This window comes from Pantherophis guttatus, chromosome 1 (assembly GCF_059756535.1).
Source record: "Pantherophis guttatus breed Tessera chromosome 1, ASM5975653v1, whole genome shotgun sequence".
Classification (NCBI taxonomy): Eukaryota; Metazoa; Chordata; class Lepidosauria; order Squamata; family Colubridae; genus Pantherophis; species Pantherophis guttatus.
The window spans coordinates 137,992,500-138,014,091 of record NC_142063.1 but is presented as its reverse complement, the minus strand read 5'-3'; the positions used below and the strand labels follow the sequence as shown (position 1 = coordinate 138,014,091).

Sequence of the window (21,592 nt, the reverse complement as noted above, 5' to 3'; positions counted from 1 at the left end):
CTGTCCGAAGTCATCTTCATGGTCATGTGGCCGGTATGACTGAACACTGAAGGCGCACGGAACACTGTTACCTTCCCACCAAAGATGGTCCCTATTTTTCTACTTGCATTTTTTATGTGCTTTGAAACTGCTAAGTTGGCAGAAGCAGGGACAGGTAACGGGAGCTCACCCCGTTATGCAGCACTAGGGATTCGAACCGTTGAACTGTCGACCTTTCAATCGACAAGCTCAGCGTCTTAGCCACTGCGCCACTGTGTCCCTGTCTTTCTATAGATATCAGCAAAAAACAACAATGTTAAAACTGCACTATAATTCTTATTGCCTGAAAAGTTTCAAAACAGCAGAGTTAGGAGAACATTTTAAAATTGAAGTTTCCAATAGCATTGAAAAAGCCAAGGTAAAATTCCAGATGACTCTTTCCACCAAGAGAAAAAACCCTTTCCTAGTATTGGCAATGTCTATGGCAAAAAACATATTGTAATATTAATAGTATTCTTTTGTCTGCACTTTTAGGATGGACTTTGCTAAAGGTGAGAAATATCTTAACTTCACAGGGGAAAAAATAGGGGGGGAAAGCCGCATCTATAACTTTATAGAACTGTGCAATATGGGTTACTTTTCTTCTCAGGTAGATGGCATATTGAAAGGATAAGGACAATCTTTCTTTTAATATCTTTCTTATCTTAAAATATATCTTTATTCTCTTTAACATCTCTATTAGCTTTAATGCATATTTTAATATTTCAAATCTCATTTTACTTGTAAGCCACTCAGAATCACTTATTATGTAGTAAGGTGGGCAGTGTAGAAATTCAATCAGCCAATCAATAGAATAAATAAGAACATTGCATTAGCAAAGGCATTTACTATTGAACATTTTTCAAACAGGGTTGCATTTTTCAATGAATTAATCTGATCCACAAACCAGTTATTTTGTAGTACTTGGAATTTGAGTTGTTTAATGCCACTTTATGCGAGGTATCTAAGACTGAGGAACTATTCCAGCATCCAGTCCACACTTTTATGGACATAAGCAGTGCATCGCTGTATTCTTTCACTAAAGCTTGTTTAATTCTCTTGCAATGAGAAAGAACAGCCAGGGGGAACTTAATATCACAATGGTAAAAGTTCCAAATTCAGCAGGAGTGGCTTTTTAAAAATTGTACAACACAGGCTATCAAACATGTAATGGCTTTTAATCCAGAATATTCATCTACATTTTAGATAATTTATATTTTCTTTCTTCTTACAAGCTTGGTTGTGATCAACTAACCCCAAAATTGTAAAAATGAAACAAACTGGGGTCTTGTTACTTTTCCAAGGGATTGACCTGTAGAATCAGTAGGTGAAGCCGCTAATGAAATGTAGCTAAATGTTATCACTAATTGGTGTAGATCAAAAAGCTTATAAAGAGACAGCTGCAGTGGTCAGTTCAAAAGATAGCAATCCTAAAAGAGACTCCCACATTCCAAAATCTCCACTGCATACTTCTGGCTCTAATATTTCCGTATTTCATAGCTACTTGATATCCTGGGAATATAATTTTCCTAATTCATTTAATATGAGTAAAATGGAATTTCCAGGAATTATACACCATTAACCCTGCATACATATAATATTACATGAGCATATTTCAATGAATGTATTAGGCTTTCCCCTTATCCTCTGTCCTCTCATGCTAGCACTTCCCTTAACTCCCCTTTGCTGCTTTGAAGGATTTACGATCCCTCCAGAATAGATTCCAAAGGGGTATTGGAGGCTTAGAAGGAAGGGTGTTGATGGATACCTTTTTGGCACAGTGCAATACAATACAACTGCTGTGTAAAAGTAGATTTCCTTTATCATGAACTTCATGAAAGTTGGTTTTGTGCATTAGAAATATCTTTTACTTGATTTGCTAACTTCATTTTAGTTGAAAATTACTCAGAAGCAGAAAATGGAATGTATACATTACAAGGACATATCTTTAAAGCAGGTAGGAAGGGGTGATATCATTGTAGTTTTAACATCCAGCTGTCCATCAGTAAGGAAATGAAAGACATAATTTAAAATCTCATTTATAAACATACCAGCCACATTTAGGAATGCATGTAGATCACAAAATACGCACCTCGTTCCTCAACAGCTTTTATGCACATTTTAACGAAGTGGGGGACAGTAGAGCCATCATGTTCACACACATTGTGTAGGTAAGCACCAAAAATCTGATCTAGAAAACACAAAACAAGAGGATGGTTGATTAAACAGAAATCGCACTTTAAATAAGCTCTGTGAAATGTGAAACAAAATGAATAGTAAATTGTAAAGGTTTTGTCGTCCACTTACCTAGTTTTGTAAGCAAAGTTTGCTTGTCAAATATAATATCAAAGAAACTCAGAGGATTCCATTCCAAGTTTTGCCTTATGTTTATGAACATTGTGTATGTTTAGTTTTTACTAGATATACAGCATACATAACAATGATCCCTACTCAAATTGTGTGACTATATCCCTGAAAAACAGTGAGATAAATCTGATGTATGACCAATTTGCAACCCATTTCTTTCCTTGGGACTGAGGCCATGAGCTATGACTTTTGATTTATTTTACTTGGCACACTGAGTTAAGGCTATCCACAGCTAGTTCTGAGTGGTGTGGATATCAAGAACTGTCAGCTGTATTATAGAACAGATAAGCAGAGATACTCTTATAATAATCTTCATGTCAGGTTGTTATGTAAGGTGAAAATTCTACTTCTTCCACTCTCATTCAATATGTAGGAGTAAAATAGACTGGGTAGTTGAATGTTATTCCTATAGAAAATCAATAGGAAAGCTTTAGCCTGGATATGTCTTCCAAAAAAATGTTTTAAGAATAGCTGAGGGTCACAGCTGCATATCCTGAGATCATTACTTACTGCCTAAAGTTCAGTGGTGGGTTGCTCCCGGTTCTGTCCAATTCTTTAGAACCGGTAGTATAAGTGGCGGGAGGCTCATAATTGACAATCTGCACATGCACGTACCCATTGCGAACCGGTAGTAAAGGTAAGTAGAATCCACCCCTGCTAAAGTTGCTGTTTTCTTGTGATCTTAGATGGCCAATGGTTTGTTCAGAAAATACGGCCTGGAAAGTTGCACTGGCATTGAAATAACTAAATGTATACAGCATTGTAATATAATCCAGAAAATATAATCCTTTTGTGGAAATAGCCATTTGATGGGGAATCTGAGTTTAGAAAATGTTAACTGTCCGATAAGTGAAAGACTCTATTTGGTTTATCATCAGTCTAGTAGATTGTTTACACCTGACATTTGCAGCTGTATTTCAAATTCAAAATTCAAATTATGTTTTTTTTAAGTGCTTGAAAACTAAGTTTTGAAGGACAGTACATATATTTTAAAATTAAAACCAACTGGCCCATGTACACTTAAAGTGTTTAATAGGACAGGGCTTGAACTTCAAACAAGAATAAACGTGAAGAACAAGCACAAATAGCCTCATATATTCGTTACAGCAACCTGTCTTTTTCAGACTTTAACACAAGGTTGATAACAAGATGTGACTGTTTCAAAAGTCTCAATAATTTGACTGCTTAAAAGAATAACATCCTTTTTCCTAGCTTGTTCAGAAGCCTGAAAAATAACAGGCTTGTTTAATTAAGAACAGAGAAATTTGCTGGAGGTCTGAAGCTGTTCTTTTGACTCTTTTTCACAGAATGCACAATGACATTAAACAATATAATCTACAGTATGAAGGTGGGGATGGAAGGCATGCCAATATCCTCTCTTCAGATAGGACAAGCCAATTTAGTGTAGTGGCTTAGGCACCAGGTTAGAAACCAGAAGACAGTGAGTTCTAGTCTCACCTAAGGCATGAAAACCAAGTGGGTGACTTTGGGCTAGTCACTCTCTCCCAGATCATAGAGTTATTGTTGTGTAGAAAATAGGAAGAGTAATAGGTATGCTCACCTCTTTGAGTTATTTATAAAAATAATAAAGATGAGATATAAATAAATAAAATGATCCATTGTTTTTAAAAATAACACTTTGTATTGCATTTATACATCATATCAAGACATACTGTGTACATATGCTCTGCACAGGAGCAGTAGATAACTGGATGGACTATAAACCATGAATAGAAAGAAAAGGTCCAGAATGTTCTAAGACATAAAGTAGCATTGTTATCATACAGTACTGCATGATAACAGTACTGTAATGGTACTGAAGTCCTTTCAGGTAAATAATTTAATAACATTATTATATTCTGCCTCTCTATTATGTCATCATTACATTACATTACAGTCATCCAATAGCAAAAAAAAAGAAAAGAAAAAAAAGAGTTGTTATTGCATTAACTCCAACCTTTTGTACAAAGTTGACATTTTTCCCTTGGCAAGTGTTTAATTATTATTTTTAGGAGATTCATTATTTTACTAAGAATAAGTCGCCCTGACCCTTGACAATGCTTGTAAATTGTACGGTTTACAAAATGATTTTTTTATTATTATTATTTTTGTGCTTCATAACTTTAAAACCTCTGGCTGGCTGAGGGTGTACATCATGACGTATGTCAGGATAACTAGGTTAGTGCGCTGAGATTACAAATTAGCTTCATCTTCCTTCATCTCTGCTACATATTTTTGACAAATTATGAAGAGAGTGCTCCTTAATGGGAACTTTGTCAGCAGAATCAAAATGAATCAAACCTGTGAGAGAAACCATTCAATAGAAGCGGTTTAAAATGTTTAAACAATGTGGCTATAAGATCATCATTTAAGCCCAGAGATAGTCTCTGCATACCTTGCCAGCAGAGCATGACACTTGGAAAATTAGTGTAGAGGCCTTTGACAGCACTCTATAATCAATGTTTCTTAGCAAAGCCTAAAATAATCCTAGGAGAGCATGCATAACTAATAGTAACCTGCACACTATTAAACACTGTGATATCCTTAGATTTCTGCCTCTTCTAGGGTGTTCAAGTAAAAAAAAAACCTCTCTCTTTTCGTTTCAAAAACCTCATATTTCATTCTTTTGCTTATTTTGTAAAATTTTGCCAATATTATTTGCAAAGAAATTGTATGGATTAGTTCAAAGAATTAGTTCAAAGAACAATCATTTTAAGATTTAATCACATTATGACTTCTATTGAGATCAATTATCTTTACAGCCGGTAAACAGAAATTTTCCTGGATAAACAAACATATTTTCTTAATTTACTATGACAACACGAAGAGGACAGCCCAGTGCAGGCATTTAGCTGTGCACACACAGACATATATTGTTTAAGTACCTGGTTGCTGGAAAAAACTATTTAAAAGTTTTGAACGAAGAAATGAAAAAATGATCACAAAATTTATTAGCGCTTCCAACTGTGGATGAAGCTGAAAAATTTGTCTGAAGATTCCATCAGTTTTCATTCAGATATTTCAGTGGTGAAATCTGAACCGGTTTACTACCGGTTCGCTGGCTGTGCATGCACAGTGCTCACCACGCACCAAATGCGAGGTGCGCGCATGCAGTGCATGCCAAAAGCAGGCATGCGGTAAGAAGAACAGTGCACGAGGGGGGGGTGTTCAGCTGTGGCGCGCAATCTTTTTTTTTTCTTTCAAAAGCATTGCTTTTAAAAGTAAAAAAAAAAAGCCTCTGACGATCGCGTTGCTCAGATGGGATTGTCAAGAGGCTTTTTTTTACCTTTTAAAAGCATTTTTTCTACAACCTCTTCAGTTGAAGAGGTTGTAGAAAAAATGCTTTTAAAAGTAAAAAAAAAAAGCCTCTGATGATCACGCGGCTCAGCTGTGCATGGGGGGGGCAGAGATTTTTGCTACTGGTTCTCCAAATCACCCGCCACCATCGCTACCGGATCAGGTGATCCTGTCTGAACCAGGAGCATTTCATCCCTGAGATATTTCTACTAAACACAGAAAGCTTTTTTTCCCAGGCCCCATATACTCAAAAGTCACTGGAAGTAGAACAATGGTTTGCCCAAGTTTTTCATCATGCACACTTGCAATCAAATACTTGATGAAGCTAACATTTTGGTGAAAAATTTCCATTCTGTGGGTCAGCCATGTCTATATAAAGAACAGACTCTCAGAAAATGTAATTCATTATTGAGCTGGGCTGGAAATGCATTTGCTGGGCCAGCCTTAAAAGAGGAACCGTTTTCAGAGACTTTCCATTTTTACCAGTTTTCATTGGGTGTGCAGAGATTGATTTACAAAATGGAAGCTGCAGAGCTTCATGTTTTCTTTTTCCAGGTTTTTTTTCCCCCTTCAAATGTTTCCGGTGGTAGAGAAATCTCCCTGACTAGTTTAATGGTAATGAATTTTCACTTGGTTTCTCCCTTCCACAAAAGAGAGGACTGATAATTCAGTCCAAAACTAATTCCAATATCTAAAACAGAATTATATTTTCCTCAGACTTGGAGTTATGCATATTTCACTCTCAGTCTGTGCCCATGGACTGAATCCCTTTACAGTTATGGTGTCATTCTTCAGTAGCAATCCGAGTGTGTGCGTTCATTGGCCTTTCTGTTGCAGCTTTGAGGAATACAAAAATACAATTTTGGTTTAGACAAGCCATAATTGGGTTAGCTGAGTAATAATTACTTAATCTGTGCCACTTTTACCTTTGGGGGCTGGATCCAGCTTCCAGAATACAACCTATTAAAGACTCTTGAAATCTTGATTAAAAGAATCTATATCATGCACGCCTGGATGTGTGTATTGGAAGTATCTATGTTGTTCTTATTAAAAAAATTCCTCCTTTGCCATATCTAAGTAGTTTAAGTCTTCCTGGAATAAAGAAACATACAGAATATCTTTTCCAATAAAACAATAACTGCTCTCAAGGGAACAAAAAAAGCAAAAGGTCTTTGTGTGATTTGTTTCTGAAAATGTTCTTTAAAACTTATACTTTCTTCCTCCTCTCCACCCATTTTTTTTTTTTTAATAATGGGGTAGGGAGTAGTGAAGATAAGCAAAAATGTGCATAATACTCCTAATCTTCTGTTATGACAGTTTATGTCTCCCATCCAACTTATTTAGCTCCAATGTCTGGGAAATAGACACAATGTCCACCTAATGGAATGCTATTTAACTTAAAATGTTCCCTTTAGAATAGAAACTTCTTTTGTCCTCCCCTAGTTTTTTTCCTAGGTTCTCAGGAATTGCTCCTTCTTCAGAAGAAATGGCCTTATTCATCATTCGGAAATTTAAAGAAATGAAATACTTTTATTATTACCATCGGGAAGAAAATTCCCATAGAAAGAGTTGTTTGCGAGGAGTTGTGAAAAGGGAGAAGGGAAAAATGGAGCGGCATTCTATGCCCTTATACAGCTTTAATCATTCCCTTTCAGCTGTTATCAATTTAAAACCAATGAAACTCCCACACTGAGTCCATTTGAGCAGTCAATTTTAATATCTTGAGGCATCTGTAGTTATTCTGAATTGGCTGCAAAAGCAGAACTAACAACTTAAGCTCTAACCATAAGTCTACATCAGCCTGGTAACCCATACATCAAACACCGACAGTTAGTCAATACTGTAGGATGGAAGGAAAAAACAACAACCACCTTTTTAAAGAAGAGCAGTCTATTCACAACGTGTTCAGCAGCATGGTTCGCATTATGGGTTTCAGATATATGCACATAAAAACCATCCATTAGGAGCAGTAGTGGACATGACAGCTTTGAACAGGAATATAAAAGGAGACAAGGGGAAAGGATAGGAGAGTCATTCTGCAGTTTTGAGGCATGAAATACGATGATTATAGCTCCTATGATCTGACCATCCTACTTTAAAAAAAAAAAAAAGCCAGAGTTTGAAGATAAAACAGACCTATGAATTGTTTATTCCCTAAAAGCCAGGCAGCAGATTTACCCAGGTAAAGGACTTTCTGAGGGTGAAAAATTAAAAGCATCTATGGGTGCAAAGCCAGAGCATACACCAAAATCCTAGGCTTTAAGGAAGAACAATTTGCAGGTGAGGAAGGATTGTCAGGTCCCAAACCAAGAACAACATGTGGTCATTCTTCTGAGCTTAGTTCTTTCTTGTTTCACATCTATAGTATAGACAAAATCCTTTTAGACCAGAGGTCTTCAAACTTGGTAGCTTTAAGACTTGTGGACTTCAATTCCCAGAATTCTCCAGCCAGCATAGCTGGAGAATTCTGGAAGTTGAAGTCCACAAGTCTTAAAGCTGCCAAGTTTGGAGACCTCTGTTCTAGACTGTAGACCGGGGTGAAATGCTCCCGGTTCGGACTGGCTCCGGCGAGTAGGTAGCGATGGCAGCAGGCAGTTCGGAGAACCGGTAGCAAAAATCCCTGCCCCGCCCCCCATGCCCAGCTGAGCCGCGCGATCATCAGAGCCTTTTTTTTCTTTTAAATGGCTCTGACCAGCCAAGCTCTGATGATCCCAGCTGAGTTGCCTGCTAATCAGGCAACTCAGCTTGGATCGCCAGAGCCATGTAAAAGAAAAAAACTTTTTTTCTTTTAAATGGCTCTGACGATCCCTCCCCCTCCCCCCCTCAGCTTGCTTACCTTAGCTGCTGGTCACAATGCCTTGCTGTAATCCCTGCAATCGATTGCATCAGCAAGCAACTGAATCTCCCTGCCTGCAATCAAGCAGGCAGGGGGTTGTGGACTTCAACTCCCAGAATTCCTCAGCCAGCAAAGCAAAGCTGGCTGAGGAATTCTGGGAGTTGAAGTCTACAAGTCTTAAAGTTGCCAAGGTTGGAGACCCCTGTTCTATTGGGTAAGTTTTTTTCCCCTTTGGGAGCTTTAAAAAATTAGTTAATTGGGGTTTTTTTTAGTTGTTCTTTTTTTAGACCTAGCCATTTAAAGTTTAGGAAGCTTTAAATTTAGCTGCTTTTATATAAAAATAAAAATAAATAAAAGTAAAATAATATTTGTGCAGCTTTCTGAGATTTAGCATGTTTCACTCTAACTACACAAACACACAAAATCTCACAAAGCTGTATGTGGAATTTTGTGTATGTAAAGTGTGAAAGTTGTTTTTTTGGGCTTTTTGTGGCTGTGTGAGGTTCCTGCTTGTTGCAGGGGCCATTTTGGGTCTAGCACAGCTGCTTTTATATTGTGGGTGAGCCAGTTGTGTTGTGTTGTGTTTTGTAGGTTAAAAAAGGGCAAAGAGGTGACATTGACTTGGCCACGCCCAACTGATCAACAAGCCATGCCCTCCCAGTCGCCTTACCACCAAGCAACGCCCACTAATTAAGCCACGCCCACAGAACCGGTAGCAAAAAAATTTAGATTTCACCCCTGCTGTGGACTCTACCTTCTTCATCTACAATATACTCTGTGGACTATTTGGGAGCAACTGTCTCCATCCTCTTCTCCCACACATAATATCTGAATTGAATTTCCTCTTACTTCTCTGGAATGCATCCCCTCCCTCGGGTGAAATTTAAAATTTGTCCCTACCGGTTCTGTGGGCGTGGCTTGGTGGGCGTGGCAGGGGAAGGATATTGCAAAATCTCCATTCCCACCCCATTCTGGGACCAGCCAGAGGTGGTATTTGCCAGTTCTCCCAACTACTCAAAATTTCCGCTACCGGTTCCCCAGAACCTGTCAGAACCTGCTGGATTTCACCCCTGCCCTCCTTCCTAGACATACATCCAGTGATGGGATTCAAATAATTTAACAATCGGTTTTCTGCCCTAATGACCAGCTAGGTGGTCATGTGACTGGGTGGGTGTGGCCAACTTGATTGGTTTTACCCTTAGGAAATTTCTCCTTAGTTCAACTCACAATAAAATAGCACAATAAAATAGCAGTGTTCCAATATTTAGAATAGAATAACAGAGTTGGAAGGGACCTTGAAGGTCTTCTAGTCCAACCCCCTGCTTAGGCAGGAAACCCTATACCATTTTAGACAAATGGTTATCCAATCTCTTCTTAAAAACTTCCAATGTTGGAGCATTTACAACTTTTGGAGACAAATTGTTCCACTGATTAATTGTTCTGTCAGGAAATTTGAGGGGCTCCTACAAAAATGAGGGGGTCAATCTATTTTCCAAAGCACCAAAAGGCATGACAAGAAACAATGGATGGAAACCAACAAAAGAGAGAAGCAACCTAGGACTAAGAAGAAATTTTCTAAGGGGAGACCAATCAACCAATGGAATAGTTTGCCTTCAGAAGCTGTGGGTGCTCTATCACACACAAGCAACACAGTTACAAGATAATTTGAAATCTTTACAGTCTAATACTGTAAGCTAACTCTTAAATGCTGATAATGCAGGATCAAAATACATAAACATAGAAACAGCATTGCAGCCCTATTCCAAATTAATAAAATCAATTCTGCTAATTAGAACGTGTATTTAAAAAGACACAAGAACTCTGACAAGAAACTCTTGCTCTGTATTAACATTTTTAAAACTCCTTCCCTGGCCTAATCCTGCCAAGAACAAGGAGAGATTCAACCTGGAAATAAGGAGAATTTTTTTGACAGTGAGAACAATCAACCAATGGAACAGCTTGCCTTCAGAAGTTGTGGGAGCTTCATCACTGGAGGCTTTCAAGAAGAGACTGGACTGCCATTTGTCAGAAATGGTGTAGGGTCTCCTGCTCGGGTTGGGGACTGGACTAGGTCACCTACTAGTTCCCTTCCAACTCTGTTAAGCTGTATGATCTGTAAGTGTTTATTGTTTCTGTGTTGACTGCATTCATGCTGTTTTGTTATCGCAACTAAGTATTCGCCTGTTAAATGGTTCTTGGCTGTCTGCCTGGAGCTATTAACTGAAGGGAGAGAGAAGAAGAAAAAAACCCTTCTCTTTCACTTTATTACCCTCCCCCCCACCCCCAGTTTTAAAGGGGCTAGAATTTTTCTGCTGAGGAAATGGCTATGTGGTTATTTTTTCTTTTTCTTTTCCCTTCCTTTGGTTAATTACAAACTAGCAGGAACATCTCAGGTGTGTGTAAGCTACTGGATTCGTTAGGCAGGCAGGCATTAATTGCTTGTATAACAAGATTTCAAACAACACAGAATCAGAGCCTGATTCACAAATCCTGCTCCAACATTAATCTGCTGAAAAAAAGGACACAGTGGGGACCCTTTAATGGCTAGCAGCCCAGAAGGACTATTTGGGAATACAGGTAGTTCTCGACTTACAACCACAATTGAGCCCAAAATTTATGCTGTTAAATAAGACAGTTAAGTGAGTTTTGCCCCATTTTACAACTTTTCTTGCCACAGTTGTTAAGTTAGTAACACAATTGTAAAGTGAATCTGGTTTCTCCACTGTCATACATATAAGCCCATTGCCAAGAGTCTGAATTGTGATCACATGATCATGGTCGTAGGAGTGAACAACAGTCATAACTCACTGTTTTAGTCCTTTTTTTTCAAAGAATGGTTGTAAGTTCTATTCTATTCTATTCTATTCTATTCTATTCTACTCTACTCTACTCTACTCTACTCTACTCTACTCTACTCTACTCTACTCTACTCTATGTCAATTTGCAAAGTTTTCAAGTTGCCATGAGCAGGAGGGAGGGAGAACTGAAGTGAATTGAAGTGGGCATCTTTCGGAAACTTGACACTCTACTCTACTCTACTCTACTCTACTCTACTCTACTCTACTCTACTCTACTCTACTCTATTCTAGACTATTCAAGACTATGGGCAATAGAGGTTGGAATATCATCAGGTTGTGCTTTGGACTTGGATGAGCCAACCTACGCTCAAAAAGAGTTTGTACTACAGTGTTTGATTTTTGGACTGAAGTCTCTATTATAAATTAAGGTTACCAAACACTGACATGTTCCAAACACTGACATGTTGATTGGCTTAGTGTTATGAAAGGATGAAATATGTAAAGAAAACTGTAGTGTATCATAGTCATGTGATCTTTAACTGTAACTGGGTTTTGTAAGATACCTTCTTTCCTCAACAGAATAACTTGTGTCATTATTTATATAGATCTGAGTCTGTTGCATATCCCTGAAATGGTATATTGAGACCTATAAGATTAAAACAATTTAATAAATAGAATTGTAATCAAGAAATACCATCTAATAATAGGAGGCATCTGATATATGTTATAGGCAGTGTCATAAAGCTACTTTTAATTTATTTTACAACTAATAAATTAATGAAATTAAAATTTGTCATGTTTGTTTTCAAAACAAAAAGAAAAAGACCCAATACACAAAGATTGTATGGAATATTGTTTTATTTTTCCATTTTTAAATCTATATTTTATGAAAGTTGTATGTTTTCAGAGGGTTTTTTTTTTTAAGACTGAGTTTTCTGTTATTTTATTAACTGTAAATTTCTTGATAGTAATTTTGGAATAAGTCATTAATCTGTTAAATATTTAAAAATCACTGAGAAGCATTTTTTTAAATTAAAATAATTTTGTGTGTTTGAAGTCTATATTTTCCACCTAGTATTCCCCCTCTTCAATTAATTCCAGAGAATCAGTAATTGAACAAAACTCCCATGCCCCTGCTCTACAGTAAGCCTATTTTAGGTGGCCATTACATATAGCCAAAATTTTAAAAGTATATCACTTAAGATGAGCAAAAGACATACTATCTAAATTCATTATTTGCAAAGGATTTTGGAATTAATCTGAAAATGACATGTGATGTCAGGACTATAACTTGCCATCCCCCATTTACACATTGAATATCTGAACAGGCCTCTATAGATAAGACAGATAGACATAGTTTAAATGCCATTTTACATTGAGAGCAGATTATTTCTGGAAACAGCTCTGTCAATGGACAATGACATTTTATCTATAGCCTTTTTCAAGCATTTAGACAAATGCAGTGGTGGGATTCAAACATTTTTACTACCGGTTCTATGGGCATGGCATTGCTTGGTGGGTGGCAGGGCATTGCTTGGTGGGGTGGCAGGGGAAGGATACTGTAAAATCTCCATTCCAACCCCACTCCAGGGGAAGGTTACTGCAAAATCTCCATTTCGTCCCGATCAGCTGGGACTCAGGAGGCAGAGAATAGATGGGGGCAGGGGCAGTCAGAGGTGGTATTTACCGATTCTCCGAACTACTCAAAATTTCCACTACCAGTTCTCTAGAACTGGTCAGAACCTGCTGAATACCACCTCTGGATGAATGGTTGGAAGACATCAGATAGGATTGGAAATAGAGACATGTCTTACCTCTACAAGTTCAGGTCATTCTTTCAAAGAAAGCTCCACTCACATGAGATTGAAATAAAGTGCAACTTTTATTCTGATCCTGGATTCTAATAAAGCAGACTTGATGATCAATTCATGAAAGTAAATCTTTTTACATGAATTGAGTGGTACAAACCACTCAATGAATGTGTGGAGTTGGAAAGCAAAAGGGACAGATTTTGTAAGTGCTCCCCTTAGTTTGAATGCTGCATATATTCAGTTGAATGTCTGAATCTGGTTTCATCTCTGTCTATTGTATACAATATCTAAGGCATCCTGGAACTGTAATCTGTATATGAGAGGTTGGTGAAATGTGTTGATCAGGCATTTAAAACAAAAAGATGATACAAAGTTAGTGTTATAAGGAGCCTTATGAGAAACACACATATAATTTCTACGATCCTAATCTTACAAAGACCTGGCACTTGTGGCAAATTATAAGGCTATAGTAAGGACTGATTGACAATAGTGTAAGATGTGTCTTAAATTTTCTCTATGTTTTAGCTTCAATTTTAAATTACAATTAGTTTTAAATTTGCTTTGTTATAAATTTTAAAAATTACCTTTACTATAATTATCTATATTTTTAATCCAATTTGGGAATTTTTTTATAGACAAGCATCAACTGGATAAAGCAACAATTAGATTTAATTTTGTCTTGGAGATCTTTCTGAGGCAAATAATAGGTATACAATTGTTCTTGAAAACTAGTTCTTGTGATAAAAAGGTAAGAAAATCTCTGCCCAAACCATTTCTGCTGTTATTGACAAAGACGGAGGGAGGGAGAGAGGGAGGGAGGAAGAACAGTAGAAATAAACAATTTCTCAATCCTCTTAATTCACCTATAAAAAAATTAAATCATTCTTTCAAGTATATGAAATTTGGCCAGCTGTTTTATTTTTAATCTGTGTTTCTACTTAACATGTTTTAATTCAAGCTTTAAAAATTAACATTTAAAAGTGTTTGCTGTCAGGGAAAGCATTGCAACTGCATTTTCATAACATTTGAACAGATTAAGGGATAAAGTGTACTGAAGACAATGAAAGCACCTTATAAAATGAGCATTTCACATAGACATATTGGAGATTGCAATTAAGCTCTGCTAACAAATCTTAATTCATTTGCATGGCCACAATCTAATCCTCATGAAACTTTATGGTAGAAAAGTAGCATGCTTTTGCTCTTGAGAAATATTCCCTTGCTAGAAAAGACTGGGCCTCTATGGCAAAGCCTGACACTTCATGGAAAAGGATGGATCATACAAGCAAAGCATATTCTTGTTTAGATAAAAACCAGACTATATGCTGGTAAATCAACATTCTGAAGCAAGTCTGTTTGAAAATACTTGCATCTGCTTTTTCTTCAGAGACACATTAGAGAATGGAATTGAGTTATGCTAATGAATCTGTATTTGTTAGGAAGGATCACATCTGATCCCTAAAAAACACCAATAGAGATTCATCAGCTACAATTTATTAAACTGAAAAAAGCAAAGCAATACAAAAATGTAAGTCAATACATGAAAGCCTCAACTAAGTTCAAAGCCAACACATAAACCATCAGACTACACAACTTGAGACAAACCTCAACAAATGCAATCCATTTTCTAATATTTTGTATCTTGCTATTCTACCAGTTTGGGATTTATAGGCAAACAGTACAAGAGGACACCTTCTAAAAGTCCACCATGCATAGTCAGTGAGATTGTGCTTGATGGGCCGCTAGTTTTCAGGGTGAATATAAAATTTCTAACAAACAACTATGAACATTTGCATGCCACAACTGAAAAACTGTTCAAGTGATTACATGGACTGAGCTTGGATAAGAGAATCATATGACTTCACATATTAATTTTATACTGATTAATAAGGTCTAAATAAATAATTAAAATGGTTTACACTTCACTTCAATATACATTCCCCCATACTAAAGGGATTAGCTACCAGTTTCGGGGGTGGGGTGGGTTTGACGTACAACAAGCTTATTAAAGAGGATTTATTATGAGCAATAAGTTACAAGATTCCTTCCAGTTCTGTGGCTTTGACATAATATGATAAAAGAATATTCCTTTTCCTATTTCAATCCTTGGGCAAGTTTCACTAGTGTATTGATCTACTGGAAAACTCTCGTGGACTTGAGGGAGGCTGTCCATTCCACCATGCTGAATTTTCTGACATGTTGTAGGAGAAGAGTAGGCACAGCTGGAGGATGGGGTTATCATCAGTGTACCATCAGTCCTTGTGTTGGCCCTTATCTAATGCCAATTTAGTGCTATTAGTTGACTAGATTCTTATGTTTAGACTTGAATAAATCTGCCATGAAGCAACCTAAGAAATGGTCCTGATTCTTTGCACCTGATAAATCCAAGCAGAGATCCCAACCATGACTTTTTGAGTTCATCATCTTAAAACAACAGATAAGACAATATCTGTTTTCATCTTCAAAAAAAAAAAAGATCATTTTCTTCCTTTAATTTGCATTATACCTATAAAACTACCCTATGGGAATATAATCTACATCTAATTTAATCTACAATGGCAAAAAAAGGAGAAAATGCATTTATTTATTTATTTTTAATTTTTTTGCCAAAGTGGACACGATTTAAAAATTAGAGATTGTTCCAAGGTCATTAAAAAGGAATGCATAAGAATTGAGTTCTCTGCAGTTCGGTGAATGTTTGTTTGTGTGTCTGTGTGCTTTCAAGTCAGTGTTGACTCCTGAAAATGCCTGGACAAGTTTGCAGTTTTCTTAGAAACAATTCTGGAAATGGCTTCCCATAGCCTAATCTTTGGCTTGAATAGCAATAGCAATAGTAGTTAGGTTTATATACTGCCCTATTACTGCTTTTACTCTCTGAGTGGTTTACAGAGTCAGAATATTGCCCCTAATAATCTGGCTCCTCATTTTACTGACCTCAGAAGAATGGAAGGCTGAGTCAATCTTGAGCCTTTCAGGATCAAACTCCAGGCTCTGGGCAGAGTTTGCCTGCAGTACTGCATTTAACCACTTTGCCACCAGGGTGCTGAAGTCACCCATTTGGCTTCTAAATAAGATCAGAATTCATAGTAGCCTGGTTTCTAGATCAGTGCCTTTTCACCACTGATATTAAACTGACTCTCTCCAAGTTACTGAAAGAGAGAATTTAGGCATATTTTTGTACAGCTGATAAAGAAAATGTCGAATTAATTCTAATATTCATTGGCCACAATGTCTCAAATAGACCAGTTTAAATATTACATTTTGACAATGGTACATGTTAAAACATTTAAAAAAACAAATAAACAGGATTTCTAATCACAAGCCAAAAAAAACTGTCACCTTTTCATTTTACAGGATTTTAACAGGTGGAATAAGTAGACAAGAATAATTTCCACAGTGGTAATTCATATTGCCATACATCCATTGCTGTGCAGTTACCAGCACTAATAAGGATATGTTTCATATTGCGACAGTGACTGCTAGTGACACAAAACAGTAAGGTGGATTTGGAATTTCTGTCATTTCTTACCAGTGATAACTATCAATTAGAGGTTATTACATCCTTTTCACCAAAACTGAGCTTTTTGAATAGGTACTACTAGAAATTCAATGAATAAAGCAATAGTCACTATTAGATATAATTTGGATTAGTGAATTTATTTATTTTTTAAAGATGCCTGAAAATTGGTTTTTATACTACTAAGAGAAGTTCATCTCTAGGTCCTTGACTGCTGTAATCAGAAGGAATAAGAAGTAAATTGTACCAAGAGATTCCTTCTTTAAATATCATACATTCTGTGACTATAATGGGACTGCATCAGTGTAAAATGGTCGCCATTCATAATCTCTGTGGATTAGAGGAAATCAGGAAATGAATATCCACCTTCACTGTTTCTTGGATCTTTCTATTTTCTTCCCTCTGTGGAACTGCCCTCATTTGCAGTGGATGAAACCCTTCCATTAGTTCAAAATTGCTGGAACACAACCAGAACATCCAGTATACTGTGGCTGTGCACAGCTGGCGCCAAAGAGCCTTTAACTACCTAATTTACATGATCAGTTGTGGTTTAAACATATACTCACTGGTGACTGGGCAAATGTTATGCGGAAGGTTTTATAAAATGAGATAAAAATCAACCTTGCTCTCATAGTCAAAGACTTCCACAATATCAGACATGTCCATAAATAAGAAACAATAAGAAATATGTTCTACTGAGCCATCATTTCCGGCGTAAACTTATTTTTTTTCACATTTGAGCAGTTCCATCACATGGAAGAGAAAGTTCATATAAACTCAGGCAGCATAGAAACCATGTATGTATTTCCATGAAGCAGTATGTTATACACATATAAAGATTTTTCCTACCATTGTAAAGCCCATAAAAAGGATAAAAAGACTCTGTTTATTGGGTGTCCTTTGTGTACCATTAAGCACATTAAGCTTTGGATCACGCTCAATATGTGTACATAAACCACATGTACCCTCCTATAAACTAGCTGGAAGAAATCCATTTCTGAAGATTTTTTCCTTCAATAGCTACCAGCTGCCCTGCTCAAGGAAGCTAATGTAAAAGCTTTGTTGCACACACATGTACTAATACTATATATACACATATCAACACCCATCATGTTGAGTTGGGAAGCCAAGCCAACTTGCATACTAATGTTTTTTCTCCAACTACATTAAAATTTAACACACAACTAGATCTGTTCAACCAATTTAGCTGGACAATATAGCTCTGAAAAACAAGATCATATCCTATGCCTACTCTGTTCACATTGGGGTGAAAATACTCCTGATAAGTGGAAATTAAACTGCCCTGAAACTCTGAGATTTCTTGCAAAATCATTATCACTAATATGAGTGCTGACAATTTGCATACTAGGGTCACCTCTGATATTAACGGTATTGCTTCCTGAGCACGTCCCTCACTTCAAAGCCCTCTTTTTTTTTAATTTCTAGAGGAACTTTGAAGCCCATAGAACACACACACAATGCACATGCAGTAAAGTCCACAACTGATAGCTTTGTGCATTTTTCTCAATTTCCATGAGGTCTGAGAATTTGTGGGGCAGGGTTTTTGATGATCTTACCCTGATTTATCTTTGACAGTATCTCCTTATGCATTTGGGAATAGATCATTAGATGATTTCTGTAAAAAAAAAACAACCTAAAATATTTCTTTGATGTTCAGCATAAACAAAACGATGTAAGGAAGATGAATAGTTTTAAAAAAGGAGAAACATCAACCGATTATTCCATCAGAAGTAAAATCATTTAAGAGAACAACCCACCTTTAATGATTCCCTTTTCTTGCAAAGTTTTCAGAGAAGGTCTTCGAGTGATAAACTTCTTTAATCTGCTCTTAACTTGGCTTCTGTCATTTGTATCGGACTTGCTGTAGTTCAGCCTGAAAACTGAAGAAATACCAAATAAACATTGTAAATGATGTTATTATTTTTTAAAAAACAGAAAGCTTTGCTAGAAATCTGTAGAACATTTGCCTATGTCTTCATTCAATACTCTCTGTGTGGTATCATCTAATTAATATGATTATAAATAAACATTGTGAGCTGAGAATTCTATCAGCAATGGTTCATATTATTGGACAGCCACCAATATATGTGTAAATTTTGAATTCATCCTCAAAGTTCATAACTCTGGCACGCTCAGTCTTCCATTTAAAATTAAAATGTGCTGTTCATCATTTCCTAGACAACTGAAACAGTGGACTGACAGTGTTGCAATTTTGGGAGAGACCTGAGGTTATTTACCAAGAATGGGGGGCACATAACTAAGAATGAGCCAAGAATGAGGGACACATAACTAAGGCAGAATGTCAGCAGATAGCCCAAATCTGCAAAGATGAAATCAGGAAAGCAAGGGCTCAGAATGAACAAAGAAGTACAACAAAAGTCAAAGATAATAATAATAAAAAAAATCTTTCAACTTATAAATAACAAGAAAAAAGTCAAGGAAACAGTCAATCCACTAAAGAGAGAAGAGGGCAAGGAAGTAACAGGCAGTAGAAAGAAAGGAGAGCTGTTTAACTCATTCTTTGCATCAGTTTTCATGAGAAAACAAACTATACCCCAACCTACCAAACACATAACTGTAAAAGACAGAGTAGAAAGAAAATTAAAATAAGCAAGAAAATGGTTGTCTGATCTTGATGAATATAAATCATTAAGACCTGATGGATTACATCCCAGAGTTCTGAAGGAGCTGGCAAATGTTATCTCAGAACCATTGTTCCATATCTTTAAAAAATCCTGGAGCACCGGGGAACTACCAGAGGTTTGGAAAAGAGCTGACCTAGGGAACTACTGGCTTACAAATTGTACTTAATGAGTAGTCCCTAATGGTACTGTATGTATATGGAAGGAAGGAAGCAGTGGGGTTCCACAAGGTTCCACTCTTCAATATCTTCATAAATGACTTAGATGAGGGAATAAAAGGGAAACTCCTCAGATTTTCAGATGACACTAAACTGCAGGAATAGCCAATATGCCAGAAGACAAGCTCAGGTTCCAAAAATATCTTGACAGACTTAAACAATGGGCCTATCCAACAAAATGAAATTTAATGCGGAGGAAAGCAAGGGTTTACACCTAGGCAGGAAAAATCAAAGGTACAAATACAGATTAGGTGAAACCTGGCTCAAAAACAGTAACTATGAGACGGGCTTTGGAGTCCTAGTGGACAATCACTTCAACATGAGCCAGCAGTGTGTGGTAGCAGCCAAAAAAACTAATACAGTCCTTGGTTGTATAAACAGAGGCATAAAATTAAAATCACATGAAGTATTAGTACCACTTTATAAATCCTTAGTAAGACCACACCTAGAATACTGCATCCAGTTTTGGTCCCCACATTACAAAAAAGGATGTTGAGACTTTGGAAAAAGCACAAAGAAGAGCAACTAAGATGATTAAGGGCTTGGAGACAAAAACATATGAAGAACAGTTGCAGAAATTGGGTAGGGTCAGTCTAGTGAAAAGAAGGACTAGGGGTGACATGATAGCAGTATTCCAGTATTTGAAAGGTTGCCACAAAGAAGAGTGGGTCAACTTATTTTTCAAAGCACCAGAAAGGAAGGCAAGAAGCAATGGATGGAAACTAATGAAGGAGAGAAGCAACCTGGAATTAAGGAGAAACTTCCTGAGGACAATGAACCAGTGGAACAGCTTGCCTTCAGACGTTGTAAGTGCTTCATCACTGGAGGTTTTAAAGAAGAGATTGGACAACCACCTATCTGAAATGGTATAGGGTCTTCTGCTTGAGCAGGGGCTTGGACTAGAAGTCCTCCAAGATCCCTTCCGACTCTATTCTGATTGAAGAAATAGATTATTCATTGTACAAATGATGGCTAGGTAAAACAAATATTTCTTAACGAAGAGAAACACTTTCAATTCTAAATTATAAAATAAGAGTTGATGTGCATACATGTGTTGCCCATAAACAAGTCCCATCTTTTTATATAAAATAAAATATGACAGACAGACAGACAGACAGACAGACAGACAGACAGACAGACAGACAGAAAGACAGAAAGACAGATTTGGGTATGGTGAGTTTAATGAAAAGAAGGACTATGTTGACATGATAGCAGTGTTGCAATATCTAAGGGGCTGCCACAAATAAGTGTGGGTCATCCTTTTCTCCAAACACCTAAAAGCAGAACAAGAAGCAATGGATGGAAACTAATCAAGGAGAGAAGCAACCTAGAATTAAGGAGGAATTTTCTGACAGTTGAAAAATTAATCAATGGAACGTCTTGCCTCCAGAAGTTGTGGGTGCTCCAAAATTGGGGTTTTTTAAAGAAGAGAGTGGACAGTCAAGTGTCTGAAATGGTATAGGATTTCCTGCTTGAGCAGGAGGTTGGACTAGAAGACCTCCAATGTCTCTCCCAACTCTGTTATTCTGTCAATATTATTTTTTCATATACATATTAATGAACATTTAAACTGATAATATTTAGTTCTTTGACAAAAAGAGTAAAAGTAGGAAAGGAACATTATGAAGCTACCATATCCAAGATGCTTAAGAGAAATCATAGCCTTAAACTAGCAAAAAAAGGAATGTAAAAACTCTTTTCTACACTAGATATTTATACTAAAAAGAGAAAAGGTAGAATTGGCATATCTAATAATCAAATTTTTATGAATCCAAGAAGCATAATCTTATTCAGAGTCCTCTAAAGTTTTCCATAAACGTTTGTTAACCACTCTTGATTGCATTCAAGAGTAAAAACTCTGTTACCTTTATGCTTTGGGTAGTGATGATGCTAGTAGAAATAACACAAGATGTTTAGAATAACTAATACGTTTAGAAACAAAACTTGCAACATATTACACATCTTATTTAAAAAGAAAAGAAAGTGTATTTTTTGAGAGAAGAAACACGGAACAGGATATTCAAATATGCCCATTCTTATAAATAGGGCAAATTCAAGAAGCCTATT

General features: G+C 36.7%; 1 protein-coding gene across 2 annotated transcripts in view; it reads right to left on the bottom strand.

Moving 5' to 3' along the window:
- The window catches only part of ARHGAP15 (Rho GTPase activating protein 15), a 466,518-nt gene that overhangs the window by 164,803 nt on the left and 280,123 nt on the right, over positions 1-21,592 (bottom strand). For both annotated transcript variants that reach the window (XM_034424600.3, XM_087881819.1), the window contains 2 exons: positions 18,423-18,545; positions 2,111-2,209 (listed from right to left, as the gene is read on the bottom strand). In XM_034424600.3, the coding sequence (XP_034280491.2) occupies positions 2,111-2,209; positions 18,423-18,545 (222 nt within the window). The remainder of the gene's footprint in view (positions 1-2,110; positions 2,210-18,422; positions 18,546-21,592) is intronic.